The sequence below is a fragment of the Bos indicus genome, chromosome 5 (assembly GCF_029378745.1).
Source record: "Bos indicus isolate NIAB-ARS_2022 breed Sahiwal x Tharparkar chromosome 5, NIAB-ARS_B.indTharparkar_mat_pri_1.0, whole genome shotgun sequence".
In the NCBI taxonomy this organism is placed as follows: Eukaryota; Metazoa; Chordata; class Mammalia; order Artiodactyla; family Bovidae; genus Bos; species Bos indicus.
Window position 1 is genome coordinate 116105239 of NC_091764.1, and position 23524 is coordinate 116128762.

At 43.3% G+C, this 23524-nt stretch overlaps 1 protein-coding gene across 3 annotated transcripts; it reads left to right on the plus strand.

Annotated features, from left to right (window-relative positions):
• The first annotated feature begins 283 nt into the window (after nucleotides 1-283).
• Nucleotides 284-22197, plus strand: NUP50 (nucleoporin 50). 3 transcript variants are annotated; one of them, XM_070790568.1, is made up of 8 exons: nucleotides 284-618; nucleotides 4299-4378; nucleotides 6343-6426; nucleotides 12021-12207; nucleotides 13486-14139; nucleotides 16341-16422; nucleotides 17844-17962; nucleotides 18771-22197. In XM_070790568.1, the coding sequence occupies exons 2-8, from the start codon at nucleotides 4310-4312 to the stop codon at nucleotides 18971-18973; spliced, it is 1398 nt and encodes a 465-aa protein (XP_070646669.1). In that variant the 5' UTR covers nucleotides 284-618; nucleotides 4299-4309; the 3' UTR covers nucleotides 18974-22197. The 3 variants fall into 3 exon arrangements, with proteins under 3 accessions (XP_070646669.1, XP_019817512.1, XP_070646667.1); XM_019961953.2 differs by having other exon boundaries at nucleotides 303-628; nucleotides 4300-4378; XM_070790566.1 differs by lacking the exon at nucleotides 284-618 and adding an exon at nucleotides 905-1326 and having other exon boundaries at nucleotides 4300-4378.
• The last annotated feature ends 1327 nt before the right edge of the window (nucleotides 22198-23524 follow it).

Below are 23524 nucleotides of genomic sequence, written 5' to 3' on the forward strand. Positions count from 1 at the left end.
GCAGCCAACCCCGCGCGACCGCCTCCAACGCGTACAGCGTTCCACACGCGGCCGACGCGCACAAGCCCCGCCCCCCGGTGCCGACTTCCTGCCGGAGCCGGAGCGTGAGACGTGCGCTTGCGCGCGCGCATGCGGAAAACGGGGAATGCGCCTTCGGCAACGGTTTTTTCCCAAAGCAGTTGGGCGCATGCGCTGCGAGAGGCCCAGCCGCCGCCGTGGGTAGTGCTGCCAACCGAGGCTCCGGCGCGCTTGCGCAGTAGCTGGAAGCGGGCGTTTCTTTCCTCCCTTTTTTTTTTCGAATTGGTCGCGAGGGCTCGATTCCAGTTACAAAATGGCGGCCTGAGGTGTGTGGGGCCCTGTTCTCTCAGCCGTCTCCTGCTGAACGGACTGCTTACCTCCCCTCACTGCTCAACGCAGAGAAACGAGACACACCCCCGCCCGGAAGGACATGCTGTTTGAGACTCAGGGGTTGCCGATCACCGAATCCTTCGAGGCTCTCAGCACACCAGAAACGATCGCGCGCCGCTTCAGACCCGAGTGCCGCGGCCGCGACCTCGCACCTGCTCGCTGCGCACCCCGGCTTCGCCGCGCCCACAACCCAGCGAGGGCCACCGCAGCCACCGGAGAGGTGAGGGGCGGGCTGACCGGGCGGCACGGAAGGGGCGGGCGCCGGGTCTAAGAAGAGGAAGCCGGGCTCCGGGTGCCGGACCCGGGCCTGAAACGCGGAGCCCGAGGAGGGTGGAGCGCGGTGCGGGGCGCCGGCTGGGGACGCGGCGCTTGAGGGAGCGGAGGAGGGTGGGGCGCGGTGTCAGCCGCCACGCAGCCCGGCGGGTGTTTGTGAGGCCGGGCGCGGGGCCGGCCTGTCGCGGCTGCGGTGTCCGATCTGGGGAAGGCTGGGCCCGGGCGCGGGGCGCCTGCGGCCCCGGCGGAGGCGGGAGCCGGAGAGGGAAGGGGCCGTCCTGGCTCGGTGTCCTTTCTCGCGCTTCTTCCCGGCACTCGTCTCTCTCCGCTCCTTCCGCTACCCTCCTCCTGTACTGCGGCCACAGGCCCCTGATGACCTGACTCCCCTCGGTTAAGAAGCCCTGTTCGAGGATTCCGTTTTCCTCGAGCGTCTCCGTCTCCGGGGCCGCCCCGAGTTCCATTTTCCCTCCGGGGGCCACGCTGTCAAGTCTGTTCCAGTCTGTTTCCGTCTTAGAGGAGACCGACGTGGACTGAAGTCACCCCGGGGCGGGGGCAGCCCGCGGTGGAGAGAGCACAGAATTCCCTGTATCGGGCACGAATAAAGTTTCCCCAATTACCGAAAGTTTGCGATTTTCCTATCCCAAGGTATGCTTCATACCCAGTAATCATTTCATGATTTGGTGCCTTCTAAACCACAAGCCCACATTTTTTTTTTTTTTTTTTACGTTCTTAGATCTTCACACTTAAAGACTCTAGGTGCCAGGCTTTGTTCTAAGTACTTTACCGGCACTTTTTCCCTTTTTCAAAGCATGTTATTGTCTGAAGTACCATGCTTTGAAATAAAATATGGATTTGGTAACGTATTGTTTAGAGCCCGATTCATAATTCAAGTTAATTTTGTTTTTCCACACCACAACCTTTAAGTTAGGGAAGGAAAGTATTTTAGAGGCTTTGTTTCTGACAGAGCTTTTCTCTTTGATAAGATATATTGAGTCCTTCCTCTGTTGCAGCCACTCTTCTAAGCTAAGCTTTTTGTATATAAATGTCACAGCACCTCCCTGTTGTGAAGTAAAGAAATTGAGGCACAAAAATGAAACTTCAAAGTCTTCAACAACAACACGGCAAAAGTGGATGCTAACATTTTGTAGTATTTTTCTCAATTTTGCAGTGTCCCAGATCTCTGATTCTAGACCATCTATCATGTGGAGGGGGGCGGGTTTTGAGGTACCAGAGTGAGTGAAACAAAGGTACCTGCCCTCTGGTTATTCTTTGATTTGATAAAAATGGGGATTGGATAAATATGGAATCGGAAGTGAACTGGCTGTATTAACTTAGGTTGTTTGACTCTGCCAGTTGTCTTCAGTTGTGGCTGTGGGTTAGGTGTTACAATTTTAACACTTAATAAAATTTTTGCACTTTCAGCTCCACTCCTTTTTGCCTGTTAATAACTAGTTAGGTTATTAAGTTACTAGCAAAAAAACGACTGTTTAAGTTTCTCCCCTCTTCTGCCCTCTGGTGGAGGTGTTAGTTACTGAATGGGAAAATGGCCCAAAAGAAGCCACACAGAGACCTGGCCTCTGAACAGTTAGAGTTTACTAAGAATTTATGGGGAAGGGTACCTTGTTTGTTTTCTGGATGACAAGATTAATAGCAAAACTTGACCGAGTGTTTGGGATGGAGGCATTAAAAAAGATTTGCAAGTAATGACAAAATTATGTTAATTCTCACTTATGTTTTAGAATCTGGGACTTCAAAGCCATTAATTCTGTAATCAGAAGCACTTGGTAAAAGAAAAATTCAGAGATTATTAGGAGATTATTAAAAGCTGAAAATTGCTATGTTTGGAGGACTTTGGAATGCTGGCATTTGAATTTTATTTTACAGATCTTCTGTGCCTAGTGAGTGATGTGTAAGTTTGTATCTTAATGACCATGAGCTTCTAGAAACTTCTCTGGTGGGTTGTAGTCTTGAGGGCAAATAAGAGTGGGGAAGGACTAGGAAGGAGGCTAGGCTGGTTTTCAGGAACCCTTGCTAGTGTTCCAGGCTAACCAGTAAATCTCTGGGCAAGGTAAGGAGTTTTGGGGCCCATTTAATTGATGTTAGGAAAGAGCCAAGCACAGCACTTACAGTGGAGCTCTCCATTGATTGTTTCAGGTTTTAATAGCAACAGATATACATCTTAGGATCAGAAAATAAACTGGAAATTTTAAGGTGTGAATACATGGAATTGGACACAACTTAGCAACTAAACAACAACGTGCCTTGAATAGAAGTTGAGCTGATGGCTTCTTTTTCTTTTGGGGGGATTTTTTTGTTTTAAATTTATTTTTTAATTGGATGCAAATTGCTTTACAATGTTATGTTGGTTTCTGCTGCTGATGGCTTGTTTTTGAAGAATTAAGAATTCTAAGAATGTTAACACAGTCATGTTAATCATATTTTGAACTATCTTCTTCAGCGTATGTTGAGATTATGTCACAATAAACCCATGGTAAGTTGAAAGTACTGTAAGTCGAAAATGCATTTAGTACATCAAACCTACTGAAGATCATAGCCCAGCCTACCTTAGAAGTGCTCAGACGTCAGCCTACTGTTGGGCAGAGTCAACTGACACAAAGACTGATTTATAGTAATGTTGAGCATCTCATATAATTTTTTGAATACTATCCTGAAAATGAAAACCAGAATAGTGATATGGGTACAGAATGGTTGTAAGTGTATCCTTGGTTGTGGTGGCTTGGCTAGCTGGCTGGGAGCTGTGGCTTGTTGCCACTGCCCAGGATCACAGGAAAATATCATACCTCATATTGCTGGCCTGAGAAAAAGTCAAAACCTACAGGAAGGTTTCTACTTAATGAGTGTTGCTTTCCCACCATCGTAAACTTGAAAACTTGCAAGATGAACCCTTGAAGTCAGGGACCATCTGTACTCTTGTAGTGAAAATAATAGCTCGTTCACATTCTTAACTAAGATCAAACTTTACTAAATATCCTTAAGAGAATTTTAAATATTAAAAATGTCTTGCCTATAGCCAGACTATGTATAAATGTAATTTGCATGGAGTTAAGTTAATTGAGCGTTTGTTGATTATTATGCAGTTCTATAGATTTCTGATTTTTAAAAAATCAGTGTTTCATTAGCTTTTTTTTTTCAAATGGAGGTGTTTTATTGTTTTTCACTGTGCCTTAGAAGACCTCGCTGCCTTCTGTAATTTTTGTTGGATTTGTGACACGGGAGCCTAACAGTGTTATACCGTTCTCGTTAAAGAAGTGCCCATTGGTATCAGGGATGTTTTTATCTCATTTAATGCTAAAGTAAATTTTAAAAATTCGTTGTAAGAGTTAAATCATGTTTTAGAAAAGCAAACTTATTACTGGCTGCCTTGGTGGCTCATTGGTAAAGAACCCGCTTGCCAGTGCAGGAGACATGGGTTTAATCCCTAGATTGGGGAGATCCACCAGAGAAGGAAATGGCAACCCTCTCCTGTATTCTTGCCTGGGAAATCCCATGGACAGAGGAGCCTGGCGGGCTATTGTCCAAGAGGTTGCAAAGAGTTGGACACAACTGAGCGACTTAACAACAACAAAAGCTTACTGCTTCTAATCTTTTTACTTTTAGGTTCAAAAAAATGGCCAAAAGAATCGCCGAGAAGGAGTTGACAGATAGGAATTGGGATCAAGAAGATGAAGCAGAAGAGGTAAAAAGTGCTTTCCCTAAGAATGATTTCCTGCTACTTCCAAGTTTAAATTCGTTTTGTGATTCCTCATGAAGACTCTGGTAAAAATAAAAGGGCTTTTTAAGAGCATCCTGATATTGAAGCTGAAACTCCAATACTTTGGCCACCTGATGTGAAGAGCTGACTCATTGGAAAAGAGCCCAGTGCTGGGAAAGATTGGGGGCAGGAGGAGAAGGGGATGACAGAGGATGAGATGGTTGGATGGCATCACTGACTCAGTGAACATGGGTTTGGGTGGACTCCAAGAGTTGGTGATGAACAGGGAGGCCTGGCGTGCTGCGGTTCATGGGGTCGCAAAGAGTTAGACACGCCTTAGCGACTGAATGGAACTGAACTGGAAATAATATGGTTTCTTATGATCTGTGCTTAGTATAAAAATTGATGGGTGTGCTTTTCGATTAGCAACTATTCCTTCAATACTCTACTCCTTTGTAGAATCACCTTCCTCCTGAATTTCATATAGCATTTCGTTGAGCACGCTCAGCCCATTGGTTTTAGTTCATATTGAAGGCTGAGTAAATGATCTAGTTATAAAGTAAATTTGAAAAGTGTTTTACCACCAGTGTCTTAGTTTGCCATACTCACAGTTTTAGATTTTAGAAGATTGCAGTTGCCTCCCTTACTGTACTGCGTCTGGGAGTCCTGTTTTATTTCATATTGAAGATCTGAGACACTCTCCACCCCCATCTGGGTTAACAGGAATAGAATTTAGATGGCCTAGTTTCTTTCCTAACAAAAATGGTCTTCCCTGAGGAAACCTTTTAATTTTTCTCTTAAAAAGAATAAAACACAGCTGTATTTCTGAAATGCCTCATCAGCAGTTTGATACTCCAAGGCCAGTTCACTGAGCAAGCCTGAACCAAGTTAGCCTTTCAAGTTAAAAGAAGTGTGTTAAGTTAAAAAATATACATAAATATTTTAAATAGTTTGCAAAAGCGTTTCCAAGATAATTCTTAGACTGCTGTTTTCTTTCTTTCTTAATCTATTTTCTAGTACTAATATTTTTCCTTTACAAATATGTGTACCAATATTTTTAGGGAAACCAAAATCAAGTATGGGCTTACGAAGAAGTGTTTTTAACAATTCTGACTGACTTGGTACTTTTTAAACACGTCTTTGGTAACTAAGTTTTTTCCATGTTTTAGGCTACAGTCACGTTCCAGGCCTACCACATAATGATTTGTTTTGACATTAAAATATTTCAGAAATGAAAGAACTTCCATTTGGATAGATTCTAATGAAACATGTGTGGAAGGACATTATATTTGAGTCAGGTGTAGTCAGATGATCCCTTCTGTGGGTTCAGAGATTCCAAAGTTTATCTGAAATAAGTATAGAAGAGAACTTTTTACAGCAAGTATTTTATGCCATTTCTCTAAGGTAGAAGAAGGGGTGAAGTAAAGCCAAAGATTTTCAGCAAATTTCCAACAGGTCACTTAGAGTCCCAGGTCCCTCAGAGGTCTTCTGGATCATGGGCAAATGCGCAGAGCTGTTCTGTAAAATAATGTGTATTATGAACTTAATTTTTGAAAACTATAGTAGTAAGATGCTAGTTTTGACATCTGGGTAATGTCCTTGAATATATTTGAAGAATTGATTATGAACAGTTTTGTGCCAAGGTTTGGATGATCTTAGTTTTCTTAGAAAGTTGATGTATGCACCCCTCTCTCTGAATTGTGATTCAAAGTCTGGATTTGTAGTTTCTGAAACATTTCTGATTCACCTGACTAGCAATGAAATTCATAAGACAGATAAGAGACATAAACTTTAGTTTAATGTACTTTCCATAATTTGTGTTACCAGTATTAACGATACTTAAAACCCAGAGATATATCAGTTTGTCTTGGTCTAGCTTTTTAAAAGTTCAGCATTTTACCTTCTTTTTGCCCTTTTTTTATTGCTGTTTTATTTGTACACTCCTGCAGGTGGGAACATTTTCGGTGGCCAGTGAGGAAGTCTTGAAGAACAGAGCCATAAAGAAAGCAAAGCGTAGAAATGTTGGATTCGAAGTGAGTGTTTCCTTACAGCTTCTGGTTCTAAACACTAATTTTATTTCTGAGTTGTAGAGTACTTCCACTTCTGGGAGCAATCAGATCAATAAATGCTTTTTTGAAAAAAAAGTATCTTTTATGTAATCTATCAAGAATGCCTTTTAAAAATATATAATGGTTTATCATTGGAGAAGGAAATGGCAACCCACTCCAGTATTCTTGCCTGGAGAATTCCATGGACAGGGGAGCCTGATGGGCTACAGTCCACAGGGTCACAAAGAGTCAGTGAGAAAGAGCACACAGCACCATCCTCATCTTTATCTATTCATCCATCAGTGGACGTTTAGGCTGCTTCCGTGTGTTGACCCTTGTAGATGGTGCTGCGGTGAATTTTGGGGTGCATGTATCTTTGAATTACAGTTTTGTCTGGATAAATGCCCAGCAGTGGGATCACTAAATTGTATGGTAGTTCTAGTTTTGTTTTTTTAAGGAGCATTCACACTTTTCTCCTTTAGTGGCTGTGCCCATTTACATTCCTGCCAGCAGTGTTTTTCTGTTGAAGGAACGTTTTTCTCCACGTCTTCTCCAGCATTTATTAATTGTAGACTTTTTGATGGTAGCCATTCTGACCTGTGTGAAGTGATACCTCATTGTAGTTTTGATTTGCGTTTCTGTGATAATTAGTGTTGTTGAACATTTTTTTTACATGCCTGTTGATCATCTGTATATCTTCTTTGGGGCAGTGTCTATTTAGACATTTTGTCCATTTTTTGATTGAGTTGTTAATAAAGGCTTTTTAAAATGCCTAGTTCACTTGTGCATACGCTTGGTAAAGGCCATGGGAGATATTAGATCAGATCAGATCAGTCATTCAGTCGTGTCCGACTCTTTGCGACCCCACGAATCGCAGCACTCCAGGCCTCCCTGTCCATCACCAACTCCCGGAGTTCACTCAGACTCATGTCCATCGAGTCAGTGATGCCGTCCAGCCATCTCATCCTCTGTCGTCCCCTTCTCCTGCCCCCAATCCCTCCCAGCATCAGAGTCTTTTCCAGTGAGTCAACTCTTTGCATGAGGTGGCCAAAGTACTGGAGTTTCAGCTTTAGCATCATTCCTTCCAAAGAAATCTCAGGGCTGATCTCCTTCAGAATGGACTGGTTGGATCTCCTTGCAGTCCAAGGGACTCTCAAAAGTCTTCTCCAACACCACGGTTCAAAAGCATCAATTCTTAAGCACTCAGCTTTCTTCACAGTCCAACTCTCACATCCATACGTGACCACAGGAAAAACCATAGCCTTGACTATACGAACCTTTGTTGGCAAAGTAACGTCTCTGCTTTTGAATATGCTATCTAGGTTGGTCATAACTTTCCTTCCAAGGAGTAAGCGTCTTTTAATTTCATGGCTGCAGTCACCATCTGCAGTGATTTTGGAGCCCAGAAAAATAAAGTCTGACACTGTTTCCACTGTTTCCCCATCTATTTCCCATGAAGTGATGGGACCAGATGCCATGATCTTTGTTTTCTGAATGTTGAGCTTTAAGCCAACTTTTTCACTCTCCACTTTCACTTTCATCAAGAGGCTTTTGAGTTCCTCTTCACTTTCTGCCATAAGGGTGGTGTCATCTGCATATCTGAGCTTATTGATACTTTTCCCAGCAATCTTGATTCCAGCTTGTGTTTCTTCCAGTCCAGCGTTTCTCATGATGTACTCTGCATATAAGTTAAATAAGCAGGGTGACAATATACAGCCTTGACATACTCCTTTTCCTATTTGGAACCAGTCTGTTGTTCCATGTCCAGTTATAACTGTTGCTTCCTGACCTGCATACAAATTTCTCAAGAGGCAGATCAGGTGGTCTGGTATTCCCGTCTCTTTCAGAATTTTCCACAGTTTATTGTGATCCACACAGTCAAAGGCTTTGGCATAGTCAATAAAGCCGAAATAGATGTTTTTCTGGAACTCTCTTGCTTTTTCCATGATCCAGCGGATGTTGGCAATTTGATCTTTGGTTCCTCTGCCTTTTCTAAAACCAGCTTGAACATCAGAAAGTTCATGGTTCACATATTGCTGAAGCCTGGCTTAGAGAATTTTGAGCATTACTTTACTCATGTGTGTGAGATGAGTGCAATTGTGCGGTAGTTTGAGCATTCTTTGGCATTGCCTTTCTTTGGGATTGGAATGAAAACTGACCTTTTCCAGTCCTGTGGCCACTGCTGAGTTTTCCAAATTTGCTGGCATATTGAGTGCAGCACTTTCACAGCATCATCTTTCAGGATGTGGAATAGCTCAACTGGAATTCCATCGCCTCCACTAGCTTTGTTCGTAGTGATGCTTTCTAAGGCCCACTTGACTTCACATTCCAGGATGTCTGGCTCTAGGTGAGTGATCACACCATTGTGATTATCTGGGTCATGAAGCTCTTTTTTGTACAGTTCTTCTGTGTATTCTTGCCACCTCTTCTTAATATCTTCTGCTTCTGTTAGGTCCATACCATTTCTGTCCTTTATCGAGCCCATCTTTGCATGAAATGTTCCCTTGGTATCTCTAGTTGTCTTGAAGAGATCCCTAGTCTTTCCCATTCTGTTGTTTTCCTCTATTTCTTTGCATTGATCGCTGAAGAAGGCTTTCTTATCTTTCCTTGCTATTCTTTGGAACTCTGCATTCAGATGTTTATATCTTTCCTTTTCTCCTTTGCTTTTCGCTTCTCTTCTTTTCACAGCTATTTGTAAGGCCTCCCCAGACAGCCATTTTGCTTTTTTGCATGTCTTTTCCATGGGGATGGTCTTGATCCCTGTCTCCTGTACAATGTCACGAACCTCATTCCATAGTTCATCAGGCACTTTATCTATCAGATCTAGGCCCTTAAATCTATTTCTCACTTCCACTGTATAATCATAAGGGATTTGATTTAGGTCATACCTGAATGGTCTAGTGGTTTTCCCTACTTTCTTCAATTTAAGTCTGAATTTGGCAATAAGGAGTTCATGATCTGAGCCACAGTCAGCTCCTGGTCTTGTTTTTGCTGACTGTATAGAGCTTCTCCGTCTTTGGCTGCAAAGAATATAATCAATCTGATTTTGGTGTTGACCATCTGGTGATGTCCATGTATAGAGTCTTCTCTTGTGTTGTTGGAAGAGGGTGTTTGTTATGACCAGTGCATTTTCTTGGCAAAACTCTATTAGTCTTTGCCCTGCTTCATTCCGTATTCCAAGGCCAAATTTGCCTGTTACTCCAGGTGTTTCTTGACTTCCTACTTTTGCATTCCAGTCCCCTATAATGAAAAGGACATCTGTTTTGGGTGTTAGTTCTAAAAGGTCTTGTAGGTCTTCATAGAACCGTTCAACTTCAGCTTTTTCAGCGTTACTGGTTGGGACATAGACTTGGATTACCGTGATATTGAATCATTCTAGGAATCAGCGAACTGAAATGGGCTGGAATGGCTGAATTTAACTCAGATGACCATTATATCTACTACTGCAGGCAGGAATCCCTCAGAAGAAATGGAGTAGCCATCATGGTCAACAAGAGAGTCCAAAATGCAGTACTTGGATGCAGTCTTAAAAACGACAGAATGATCTCTGTTCATTTCCAAAGCAAACCATTCAATATCACAGTAATGGAAGATATAAAAGATAATAAATGACATCTGTATGTTAAAGGGAGCTTATCCAGTTGGGGGAATAAGAGATAGATGTAGACAAATTCAAGTTGTGTTATAGCATGAAGTGGAAAAATGAATATAGTAATTGGAAAGCAAGGGAAGTGGGTGTTGGGAATCAGACAGGAAAATGTAAGCTATTCTCAGTCTTATCTGCCTCCCAGGACTGAGGTGTGGGTGGGGTAACACCTTTGAGAATAACAGAAGCGCTTCCCATTCTGGTGTCCTTCTAGTGTGTGCTGTTGTTGGGTTGCTCAGTGGCGTCCGACTCTGTGACCCCATGGACTGCAGCACACCAGGCTTCCCTCTCCTTCCGCATCTTTCACAGCTTGCTCAAACTCATGTCCATTAAGTCGATGATGCCATCCAATCATCTCGTGTCATCCCCTTCTCCTCTTGCCTTCAGTCTTTCCCAGCATCAGGGTCTTCGCATCAGGTGGACAGAGTATTGGAGCTTCAACTTCAGCATCAGTCTTTCTAATGAATATTCAGGATTTATTTCCTTTACAGTTGACTGGTTTTATCTCTTTGCAGTTCAAGGGACTGTCAAGAGTCTTCTCTAACACCACAGTTCAGAAGCATCAATTCTTTGGCTTTCAGCTTTCTTTATGGTCCAACTCTCACATCTGTACATGATTACTGGAAAAACCATACCTTTGACTAGATGGACCTTTGTTGGCGAAGTAATGTCTCTGCTTTTTAATATGCTGTCTAGGTTTGCTATAGCTGTTTCCCAGCAAAATGTTTCATTCTTGTGTTCAAAAAGATAAAATATGAGTTATAATTCATGAACTGAAATCATGTCTCCATATTCAGCAATCACTCCATGTTTAACAGCTCTTCATCCCTCAAATACATCCCAGACCCGTGAGTGCTGTCTTGGTGATCTGGACGTCTCTTGTCAGTCAAGAGAGGCTTGTTTGAACAGCCTGGGTGGCATCCTTGGAATAAACCTGCTCAGCTGCATTTCTGTGGTGGCTTTGTTCAATTTTTCTTTCTTCTGAGTTATTTTCTGGCCTAATGTCATTCTTAAGACTGGTGACTGGTTGGATGTAGGTCTTGAGCCAAGTAGTATTTGATAGCTCTTTCATGGAAAAGATATAGGGGGGAAGGGACTTCATGAGGAAGTTACTGATTTTGTTTTAGCAAAGTATTTCAGGGCCTGTGGTACCTCCACATGGAGTTCTCTAGGAGACTGCTAGGTATACTGGTTGGTCACTCAACAGGAATTGGGAGATGCAGCTCTGGTAAGTTTCCCTTGGGGGCTGCTGGGAAGAGGCCTGAGAGCGGGAACTTGTGGCGAGGACAAGCTGCCTGGGAAGATAGGCTCGGGGAGGGGCGGGCCGGCTGTTGCTGCGAGTGACAGTGAAGAGGTAGAGACAGTGCAGACCGCAGTGCCGAGAGCAGCTTTCAGGTGTCATGAAGCGGGCCAGGCACCCCCAAAGCACCAGCGTTCTGTACGTTGAACACAGTTTGAAAGCTCCAGAAGTTCGTAGGAAATTGTAAGTAGTGGGTAAAATGCTTCTAGTGAACCTAACTTGATGTTTCTATAACTTCTTTAGGCACTTGGTCTTTGAATAGTGTATGAAAAGTCTTTCATTTGGAGTTTAGTTGTGTTGAGAATGTGTTGTATTTATAGTTCTGTAGCTGGTGGTGAGTCCATAAATTTATTTGAATTAGTCTTTTTAACCTTTTATATCATACATAGATCTTAAAAAATTATTTCACTCTAGATTCCATCTGTCCTTCCTGTTACATGAAGGCAGTTTCAGCTGGCAAAGCTACCATTATGAGTAAAATCTGTGTTCTGTCTCTGCTTGTGCTGGCAGTTTCCTTAAATGCTGGTTGCACAAGGGTTGTGGGTACTATTTAGCCAAGAGAATACTGCCTTTTGCTTGCTTGCTTGGAAACAAAAAGAGTTACCTAATGTGTGCTCTTTCTTTATTTTTCAGTCTGATGGTGGAGGGGCCTTTAAAGGTTTTAAAGGTTTGGTTGCATCTTCTGGAGGAGGAGGGTTTTCTGGATTTGGTAATGGTGCTGGAGGGAAGCCTCTGGAAGGACTGTCAAACGGAAACAGCGTAACGAGTGCCCCTCCCTTCTCCAGCACGAGGGCAGCAACTGAGACCAAGGCCACGTTCGGTGAGTAGGCTCTTGTTCCCCCGTCTTAACCTGTGTAAGGATAATCTATAAAAACTGATTTTGCAAAGGTTTTTTTTTTTTTCTTTTCTCTGGGTTCTGCAGCTGTAGGAGCAAGAACACGGTAATGATGAAAGGGACAAAAATTAGGGAGCTTTTGGCTAATTACAGAGTAAGTAGAGTACAGGCCAAAATAGTCTGGGTTCTGTTCTGTTCTGCCAGTTACCAGCTCTGTGTGACCTTGGTAAAGTTCCTTAACCTTTGAGCTTCCAAATCTTCTTCAACTATGAAATGAATATGACCTCAGAATTGACCTAAGGATCAAAAGAGAAACAGAAGCTCTTAGTGGCCCCTAGGTGAAGGCCTCCCATCCCTCCACCTCATTGATTATAATGTACCAAGGATTTCCTCTGCGCCACACACCTACATTCCCAGGCTTGGTTTATTTTGCTCAGGATATGTTGATTGCCTCATCCTGTTTTGAGGAAATTACTCAAGAATCTTGGAATTAGCGACAGAGAATGGGCTTGTGGGTTAAAATCTTTGATTCTTGGAAGTGATCCTGATTCATTGGATCATACTTAGCAAATTATTCTAAGAGTGTATACTGTTTCATTTAAATTAGGCAGAGTGTTTAGTGTATTAAAATAAGCACTTCCTGTTAAGATTTTAACTACATTAATAGATGTTCCTGCAACCTTGGGGGTTAAGTTTTGTACTATTTTGACAGTTTTAGGTGAAGTGGGCATCCTTTTGAAGGAAAAGATTATTTTAAAATGACAGGTTTAATGCAAGCATGTGAAAAATACATATATATATATATATATATATATATACACATTCATACATATATGTAAAATGTTTGATTTGATTTTTGTAATTACTCTTGCCTGGAAAATCCCATGGACGGAGGAGCCTGGTGGGCTGCAGTCCATGGGGTCGCTAAGGGTCGGGGTCGCTAAGGGTCGGACACGACTGAGCGTCTTCACTTTCACTTTTCACTTTCATGCATTGGAGAAGGCAGTGGCAACCCACTCCAGTGTTCCTGCCTGGAAAATCCCAGGGACGAGGGAGCCTGGCGGGCTGCCGTCTATGGGGTCACACAGAGTCAAGACACGACTGAAGTGCTTAGCAGTTTTTGAATACTATATATACGCATCTTGAACTGTAACAAAAATGGGATACGATAAAAGAAAATGTGAAGGCAGAGCGGTATGAAAATGTGAATGGCTTAATTAAATCAGCTTCTGAATAAATTCTTAAACATGTAATTTCCTATAGGATCTACTGCTATAAATGGCCCTACCTCCTTGGTCGATAAAAAGATTTCAACTCCTAAAACTAACGGTGACAGTCAGCAGCCTTCCTCCTCTGGTGCTGCTTGCCACGGGAACGCCTATCACAAACAGCTGGCAGCTTTAAACTGCTCCGTCCGGGACTGGATCGTGAAGCACGTGAACACAAACCCGCTCTGCGACCTCACACCTATCTTTAAAGACTATGAGAAATACTTAGCAAGCATCGAACAGCAACACGGGAACAGTGGCAGCAGTAATTCTGAAAGTGAAGCCAACAAAATATCAGTTGAAGCACAGCCTCCTTCTCTATTTGGTTCAACAAAATTACAACCAGAGTCACCATTTTTGTTTCATGTCAACAAAACGGAGGATACGTCTGAAAAGAAGGTGGAAGCTGTGTCTGAAAAGAGCAAGGACCCATCACTAGGAGCCACAAGTGCCTCGTTTAACTTTGGCAAGAAAATTGAGAGTTCTGTTATGGGCTCCTTAAATTCGGGCCCCTTGACTGGATTTTCATTTTCTTCTGGAAACTCCAGTTTATTTGGCAAAGATACTACCCAGAGTAAACCAGTTTCTTCACCATTTTCCACTAAAACATTGGAGAGCCAAGCAGAAAGTGGCAGCAACGAATGCAAAGGTAAACACAGCTCAGCGCTCGAGGCCTGTTTAGGTTCATGGGAGGCCTGTGCTTAGTGGGAAAAGCATTGTCTTGTGAGTGAGATGGGTCTGGATTCACGTCCAGACTCCATCAGCGCCTAGACATGTGTGTGATCCTGGGCAGAGCTGGTTAACTTCTCTGATTCCTTATTCATAAAATAGAGTAAGACCTATTTTATAGGATTATTTTAAAGATTACGAATATAAAAATAATATAGAAACATCTGGCATGGGAACTTTGAAAACCCATCAAACACATGCCTTTCCATTAAGAAAAAAAAACTAAACATTTTTTGAAAATTTATTTTATTGAAAACTCATCATAGATGTTCACTGAAATGTTTTAAGAGATTTGCTTATAAATTCACATAGCTTATGACTGCAGTCGTCATCTACAGTGATTTTGGAGCCCAAAAAAATAAAATCTGTCACTCTTTCCACTGTTTCCCCATCTATTTCCCATGAAGTGATGGGACCGGATGCCATGATGTTCGTTTTCTGAATGTTGAGCTTTAAGCCAACTTTTTCACTCTCCTCTTTCACTTTCATCAAGAGGTTCTTTAGTTCTTCTTCACTTTCTGCCATAAGGATGGTGTCATCTGCATATCTGAGATTGCAGCAATCCTGATTCCAGCTTGTGTTTCCTCCAGCCCAGCATTTCTCATGATGTACTCTGCATAGAAGTTAGATAAGCAGGGTGACAATATACAGCCTTGACATACTCCTTTCCCAGTTTGGGACCAGTCTTTTCTTCCGTGTCCAGTTCTAACTCTGGCTTCTTGACCTGCATGCAGATTTCTCAGGAGGTAAGGTCAAGTGGTCTAGTATTCCCATCCCTTTAAGAATGTTTCACAGTTTGTTGTGATCCACATGGTCAAAGGATTTGGCATAGTCAATGGAGCAGAAGTTGATGTTTTTCTGGAACTCTCTTGCTTTTTCAATGATCCAACTGATTTTGGCAATTTGATCTCTGGTTCCTTTGCCTTTTCTAAATCCAGCTTGAACATCTCCAAATACGGGTTGTGTCATTATCCCTCTTCACCCCGTGGTGGTCATAAAACAAGTAGTGTATGTATAGAGACTTAAAAGCAGTTAAAAGTGCATTCCCCGGGTATTAGCATATTGATCTTTGAGAAAGAAAACTGCAGCTGCCAGTGGGCCATAAATACTATGTTTTTCTTCCTGGAGGGAATCTTCCTTCTGTTACTTTGCCCTGCCTTCAGCTATCCTCAGGCAAGAGCCCTCCAGGGCAAAGCAGAGAATAAAGAGCTTCCCTTTGTCTGTCTTAAATAAGACAACAGAGAGTGTGTCCCAGTCACAGGGACTTTGCTGTCTGTAGAAAGGATGCTGAATTGGAATAGTCTCCCGTCTCAGCAGGGCACCCCTCCATAAAGCACTTACTCCTCACCCTGTGGTTATCATGTGCATGGAAGGACTTGGAGAACTTGTTAGAATAACAAAATGCCCTACCTCCGGAGCACCTGCTTAAAATTTAAATCTTGTGATCTGAATTGTTGGAGCAGCAGAATTCTTTTTCTTAGTTACTCATCACTGAGTTTTATGCAGTTGCTTTCTCTTTAAGGGGATCATAATTTGTGTCCACCAGTGACTTACTCTCCCCTATGATTGGGGCACTGAGGTCAAGGATAGTACTTTGGGCTCAGACCGAGAGAACACCCACCGTACCAGCATGTCCAGAGGTGTGGCAATGCAGACACAGCTTCAGTTACTTACACTTGGCTTGGGACTCATTTCTCTGACAAACATGCCCTGTAAAATGCTTGTTTTCTCCATCTTTGGCCATTGTGCTCCTTGGTTCTTCTTTGGCATGATGCAGAAATGATGACAGGAATATTTGGGGGTGAAATTTCTTGTGCTAGAAGCCTGTCTGAGGTTTTTCTTCTTGTGGGCATCCTGAGTGTAAGTCAGTGTTGGCTTTTTCTGTGTAACTTTGCCTGCACTCTGCATACAAGCACGGACACTTTTGTTCTAAGACTTTGTACAAAAACCCAGCAAGTACCTCCTCACCTTGACTCCCCCACACACAGTTAGATGGTGCTTTCAGTTTCTGTATCCGCTTACATGTAATTTTTAGGTTCAGGTGAGGGGTGGGGGGCAAACTTCTTTTATCATATTTTCAGGCTCTTGATCAGAATCGTATTGGTGGTGTTTTTACAAAAGGTGGAGATGAAGAAGAGAATGACGAGCCACCGAAAGTAGTAGTTACTGAAGTAAAAGAAGACGATGCTTTTTACTCCAAAAAGTAAGTAGTAGTCACGGCAACCCACTTGATGAATTTATTTTCAGAGACGTGGAAACAGGCTTCTGGCTGGAGCGCATGGGCAACATCATCCCTGCAGAGTTTACCAGGTACCCCTCCTGGGGTCAGGCTGTGCCTGCTCCCAGAATTGGGACAAGGAAGAATTCTGGGCCTGTTTATTTAAAAATAATATGATCTTTAAATTTCCTGCTGGGCGAAGCCTGCTCTTTCATGTTAGTTTAGCTCTTTCTGCTTTTCAGGTGCTTTAGAAACTCCTTTCTTGTCCTCATCTCTTACCTCATTGTTCTCTCCCTTTTTCTCCTTCCTTTCTTCCCCTCCTTTCCCTGCAAAGATAGTCACCTAAGTCAGTGATTCTAGGTTTGGCTTTCCTTTACTCTGTCTTCCCCCAGCGGTGCAAGCTGGTTTGGCGTTTGGGGGGATTTTGTTTAATGAGAGTTGCTGCTTTCAGAAAAAGGCTGAAGGGAAATTTTTAGTTATCTCTCAGTGAAATGAAATTAGTGCTTTTTAACAAAGATTTTACTGAAAAACATTTGTGCCCTTAAAGCTTCCCTTGGATATGTTTTTCTAACACAAAAATTTCAGACGTAGTAAGTCAGCAGTTTTCATAGTATAAATCACCAAATCCTGTTTGATTTCAAATGTTTATTTTTGAGAACTTTTAAAAAGAGACCAATTCCTTTTGCCTGTTTTAAAATGTAATTACACAGATGGTGTAAGGGAATGACCCTGACTTAGGGCATTTTTTGCTTGTTTTGAATGAGGTTTCTTTGGGTTTTGTTTTGCCACTCCTCAAGGCTTGTGGGATCTTAATTTCCTGACCAGGGATTGCACTCTGGCCCCAGCAGTGAAAGTGCGAGTCCTAACCACTGGACCAGAGACTCTAACCCAAGATTTTTTTCTAATCATAGTGAATCAAAGGAACAGGCAGTGGTTCTGACTTGTTTAATAATGACCAACGGAGATGAAAGAGTCCTGAAGAAAATTCAAAAATAAGAAATAGGAAAAAGGTGAGGTTGAGGGGCAGAGCGTTTGTCCTGTATGTTCCTGTTCTTTAAGCACCAGGGGCAGCTCTTGAGCTCAGGACCAGTACATCCGGGAACTGTAAGGTGCTTGGTGGGGATTTTTGACTGACCTGAGAAAGGATGGTTTCAGAAACCACTGTGAAGAATTGTGTCGGGCCTGCTGTGTAATGGTTAGAAAAAGGAGGGACTGTAGCCTGTCTCAGCGGATTCTCTTACCTGCCTTGTGTGCAGACCTGATTTGCGTCAACAAAAGACTCTTCTAAGCTCCCTCTGCCGTATTTACTAACTGGCTTCCACGTAAGCATGAGCAGGGGCTGTTGGAGAATCGTGTGGCTTTCATGACGTGTCACTGAGTGATCGTATCATTATTTTTCTCCTTAGGTGTAAACTATTTTACAAGAAAGAAAATGAATTTAAGGAGAAGGGTGTGGGCACTCTGCATTTAAAACCTACAGCGAATCAGAAGACGCAGCTGTTAGTGCGGGCAGACACCAATTTAGGTGAGTGAGTACCTTTTTCTTCAGGTGGCACAAAATAATCATAATTACATGGTACATAGAAGCTCTGTACTTTGCTGATTTTAGTCTTCAAGGTTTTCAAGGATGTTGATGTGGTTTTTGGAATAGAAGAGATTGTTCAGGACAAATTCATCCTATACTGACTCATTACTTACCGATTTATTTGAATGATGGGGTAATAGTGCAGAAGAAAAACTCAATGTATTAAAAAGCTGCTGCCAGCAAGTGACAACGTGTTTTCATTTTCCTTTGTGCGAGAAATATGACTAAGAAACTGTAGGTAAATTGGACGGTTTAGTTAACTCTCAAGGAGAATTAACCTTGTAAAGGATCCTTTTTATGTAGCAAAGAATCATTAACTCGTTGTTGTCCACCCTCCAGCTTTACCATTAACAGTCCTCTGAAAGGAGGGGGTAGTGCCTGGGTCGGGGGTCTGAGGGGAGGGAAGTGGTCGGAGTGTCCCTGAAACAGACTCCCGTGAAGCTCTTTCTTTCACATGGGTTCGGCTGACCCGTGGTGCAGTCACAGCGTGCTCACTCTTGCCCGTGAGCGTGCTGGCCCCTGTGACGGCCGTTTCCCAGCTGACTGCTCTTGGGGGAGAAGGCCTCCTCGGTGGGGCCTAGGCCACGTCCTGCCAGAGGCCCCACGGTCCTCTCTCGGGGACCCCATCCTGTCAGGGGGTCTGTCGGGGAACCAGGCCCTTTTTGTTGCATAATTGTTCAATGTTTAGCCTATTCAAGGTGTAGTTTCATGGGAAATATTTTGATGCATTTCCCTTTGTTCGATGCAGGCAACATACTGCTCAACATCCTGATTGTGCCCAGCATGCCCTGCACCCGCATGGGGAAGAACAATGTACTCATCGTCTGCGTCCCCAACCCGCCCGTTGATGAGAAGAACGCCGCCACCCCCGTGACCATGTTGATTCGGGTGAAAACCAGCGAGGACGCGGACGAGCTGCACAAAATTCTGCTGGAGAAGAAGGATGCCTGAGCATGCCCGCTGCGGAGTTGTTGCCAAGCTGCTGCTTCCCCTGGCGCCCCTGAGCTTAGTCAGTTTTCTTCTCTTCTTACTTTGACGTTCTAGGACTTAGAGATAACTTAAAACTTTTGTGGGGAAGATTAATATTAAAAGGCCAATAAAACCTTCGATGTTAAGTGTTAAGAAACTGCATTCTCCCTTCTTAAGAACTGTCTAATGTGTAAAATACATTTGAAAGAAAAATTTTGGAAGATTTTTAACATTGATTTATTAAACTAACCACAAGTGATTTCTTAATGGACTGAAATCAGGGTATCGAGTAGATTTCCCAAAGGCTTTTCTGATCCAGGGCTTGGGGTCTGCTGCCAGCATCTGCACGGCTTCACGGCGTGCATCCTCTGGCAGGCGTGGCTGGCTGGTGTGGGGTGGACCTGCCGCCGCGCTGTGGCCGAGGGGCTCCCCGTGCTTTGTCACGTCGCTTTACAGCTGGGACGTTTGCCTTCAGCAGAGGAGTCCTCAGCTGCTTTCGTGTGGACGCTGGCCTTTAACCCCACAGGCTGCTTTACTAGGATTCCAGAGCTGCTTTTTCGTTTTAAGAGGAAATGAGTAGCTTGTTCTTTGGTTTTGTAGGTTCCTTCATGAGGTGCTCTTACTTCTCTATCCCCCTAGAGACAAAAGGGATGGGGGGCTTGCCAGGAAAGAGGTTTAAAAGCACAAATTTGGTAGTTTGTAGACCACAGACAGTGGTCACAACCCTTAGAGACTAAAGGGTTAAACCGTACAACAAAAGGGAAAGAATATGCTCTTAGTTAATTGTACCGTGATGAACTCTGGATCTAAACCCTAAACTTAAGTCATAGGAGCTTTTATTACACATGAGCCATGTGAACTCAGCAGGAAACACGCAATAAGGTGATGGAAGAGGAAGTTGTGTGTGTAAACGTTGCCTTTAACTTTTAGACGCCAGTGTATTCTGCATTTGATACTGAAATTTCCATTTACTTTTTAACGGTAAGACGTTCCGTGTGTCCATGTGGAATGGAGCCGTGGCTGCACCCGAGGCAGCCACGTCACTTCTCCATAGCTTTTGGGTAACTAGCACTAGCGTTCTTTGAAGATTCTGGTCATGCAAACTAGATGTCAGGTTTAATGTTCTAAATGTCCACTCATTCCTCACGAGTCATTTAATGCTGGTACCAGATAGGCTCAGGGTCTGTGCCTGAGGGCTCACACTTGTATATTCTGCTCTTCAGAACATAATGTCTTCTGACTTTAAAAAAAATAGTCAAAATTACTGTAGATAGTACAGTTGCTTTTATTAAAAAAAATACAATTTTTAGATGTAAAGGGAGCAGGGAAACCATTTTATGATACGTTGCTCTTTAATACTTGAGGTAAAGTAGTTGGGCCAACAATGATCATGAAATTCTTATACTGCTGCATTCTCGCCTCTGATTCCGTGGGAGACTTTGGCCCCATGTGTGACTTTGGGTAGATAACGTGCACTATTAAGGAATGGGATCGAATTTGGCTGTATCATGAGGCCTGGGGAGGAAGTGGCAATTGTTTCTTTTACTTTTTAGAAATGAGAAGTTCATGAGTGTTCGTTGTAGATGAGTTTTAGTTAACAAGTGGCTGATTACTTAATACTGGCCCTTCCCTGTTCACACTAGGTTTATCCGGCTGTTACAGGGACGAGGAAATTAGGGAACAAACCTCATCAGCATGTCCTAGCTTAGCCGCACATGCTCCTTGTCCCACCAGAAGGTCAGGCTCGCAGACTTGTGTATCTCTAGGAACTCGGGTGCATTACTTGTTTGCCTTTGCATGTGATGTGGAGTGCTCACCAAAAATGGCATGAAAGTCCTGATTGGGTTCACTCTTCCCCACCACCATCCTAAGAAGTTTGTCTTTTTAAATCACTGGGTGTGTATGGCTTTCTTTTTTTCTAACATTCCCAGCAAATTCTTGCTAAGACTGTACTGTTAGAGTGGAAATTACAGGGGGGACAGTGGTATGTATACCATAAATCAAAATGTGGTATTGTCTTAAAATCACTCTTGTCCTTTAGGAACTCGCCGGTCTCCACTTTAATTATGTCTGAGTGTAAAAGAGCCTAATAAGTGTATGTGGATTTCTCTGTAAAATCTTAAGTCCATGTGTGTTACTGGGGGAGGGGCGCCTTGGCCCCTGGAGGGCTGGGGGCTGGCCTTTTTGTCCCCACTGTTTAACAGCTCAATTCTACCCCTTGGGTTTAGATTTATTTTTTAACAAGTTATTAGAAATTAGGCTTTAAAATGTTGAATGTGGATGAAGTTTTTATCTTTGGTTTGAGAATCTACAAAGAGAGTGTCGTAAATGTGTCCTAAAGGGTGTATATATCTTTAAATCAGATTGTGTTGTATCTTGACAAATACCGAATATCCCAGTGGCCTTTTTTTTAACTGCTGTGTGTTCATCTCTTCCTTTTGAGCATTCCCATTAAGCAAAACATAGAGTATGATGCTGTTTTCATTATTAGAATTACAGGCTGAAAATGTGTGTCCAGTTTTTAAACTTTAGATTGTGTTTTTCATGAAAGAACAGGTTTATGGACTGGTTTTCTTTTAAAAGGATTATTGTTTTACAGTTTGAATTCTAAATCATATTTTTGATATGCTGCATGCCAAAAAATATCTACCTGTTCTGGGGTAGAGGGAAAAAAACTAATATTCTACCTTAGAGTTTAGAGAAGGCTTTTTTGGTTTAAAGGTCAGCGAATTACCTGTTTCTGAGCATTTGTCAGTTATTCTGTTTCAGAACAGTTCAGAACAATCCAAATGCAAGTGCAGTGCATTTTTACAAACTGAGCGACTCACTCCCAAACCCCTGGTAGTCATCCTTATTCTGGAAGTGAAGTCTCTGAGTACAAACTGCTTTGTCCTGTAGCACCAGTAGGCGACAGGGAGGGACCTGTCACAACTTCCTTCCCGTGTGGTGCTCTGAGCACAGGCCTGTGTGTGTGTGTGTGTGTGTGGCTGGTGTGGCAGACCCAGTTGTAGCAGAGACGGGAAACTTGGTAGCATATATCAAATGGATCAATTGTTTGCTTTCTATTTTACATAGGAAACTGTTTTCTAAAGCTAAAATACTTGAATTGTCAGACAATGTAATCTCGGTGTGTATTAGTTTTTGAATGATCCCGTTGAGCAAGTGTATCAATCCATGAAATGTGAATAAATGGAAAGTAAACAGAATCAGTGTCTGACACTTTATGTTCCTCTGCTGCACCTGGTGTTGGTGCAAGTCAAGCCCGCCGGAGGGGGAGGAGCCGTGTGCAAGTGTGCCCGGAAGCCCTGGCAGCAGGAGGGTCGGCTGGGAGGTGAGAGACCCAGACCCCCAGTAACGGGATCCCTAGGTGCCTTGGGCCCTTGTGCCGGATGAGACCCACTCCAGGCCATTCAGGACTTTCTGGTGGGTCCTTGTTTTACAGGGAATAACGGACTGGTTATAACTGGGAATAACGGTTATAGACTGGGAATAGCGGACCTTTCATTGGCTATTGTGAGAAGCATTGTGCCAGCAGCTTTTCATATGTTCTGTTGTTTAATGCTTGCAGCAAACCTTCCAGACATGGGCTCCTGGGTGCACTTTCCAAAGAAACGGGTTTGGGCAGGCGAGGTTTCTTCCAGCAAGTAAGTAGAGTTGGGACTCTGTGTCCAGGAGGACATTGTGAAACTTAAGGATCAAAATGATCGAGGATAAAAATGTATTTTGCGTCTGTGTAACCTTGTTTTCAGTGATTTAGGAAATCACTGCTAAGGCATTAACACAGTAAACTGTAATTTAGAGTAAGGTTCATATTTTTAAAACGTTCCTGAGTTACTCACTTAGCTTATTTATAAGAGGTGTCTGGTAAAGAAAACTATTACAGAGACTAAGTTATCCATCAAAATATTTTTCCTGAGCTGGCACCGTCTTGTGGAGACTACTGAAGACGCCGAGTGTGCAGGTGCTGCCTAGAGGGAGAGCGCTGCGGCCACGCGGGCCCTGCTTGAGGCGCTCAGCTGGACGGCTGGGCTGGAGCAGTGGTTCTGCAGGCTGGTCCCAAGAGCAGCGAGCAACACCCAGGGCCCGACAGAATCACGCTCAGGGCCCACCCTGCGCCTGCCGAAGCAGAGGCAGACGTCGCTCACGTACTATAGAATTCTCCTTTTTAACGTGTACAGCCCAGCTGTTTCTAGTCTGTGCACTGAGCTGCACACCCATGACCACTGTTAGCAGTAATTCCAGAATATTTTATCACCAGCCATCTGGATTTTAACCGCTGTTTCGGACTCCCGTCAAATTTGAGGACCAGTGGGCTCCATCTGTTTTCCCTTATGACTCTTGTTTCAAGATAACCTATAAAATGCCCCTTTGGCACAATGATCATCGTAATTTCCTGGAACTACACCAGCCTTTGTACACGTCTCAGTCCCGCTTCACCGCGCCTGGGAAGGTAGGTGGCGGTCCTTCACAGTTCAGAAAACCCCAAGATGGAGCTTGTTGGCGGAACAGCCACATGGGGCTCCCTGTGTCTTG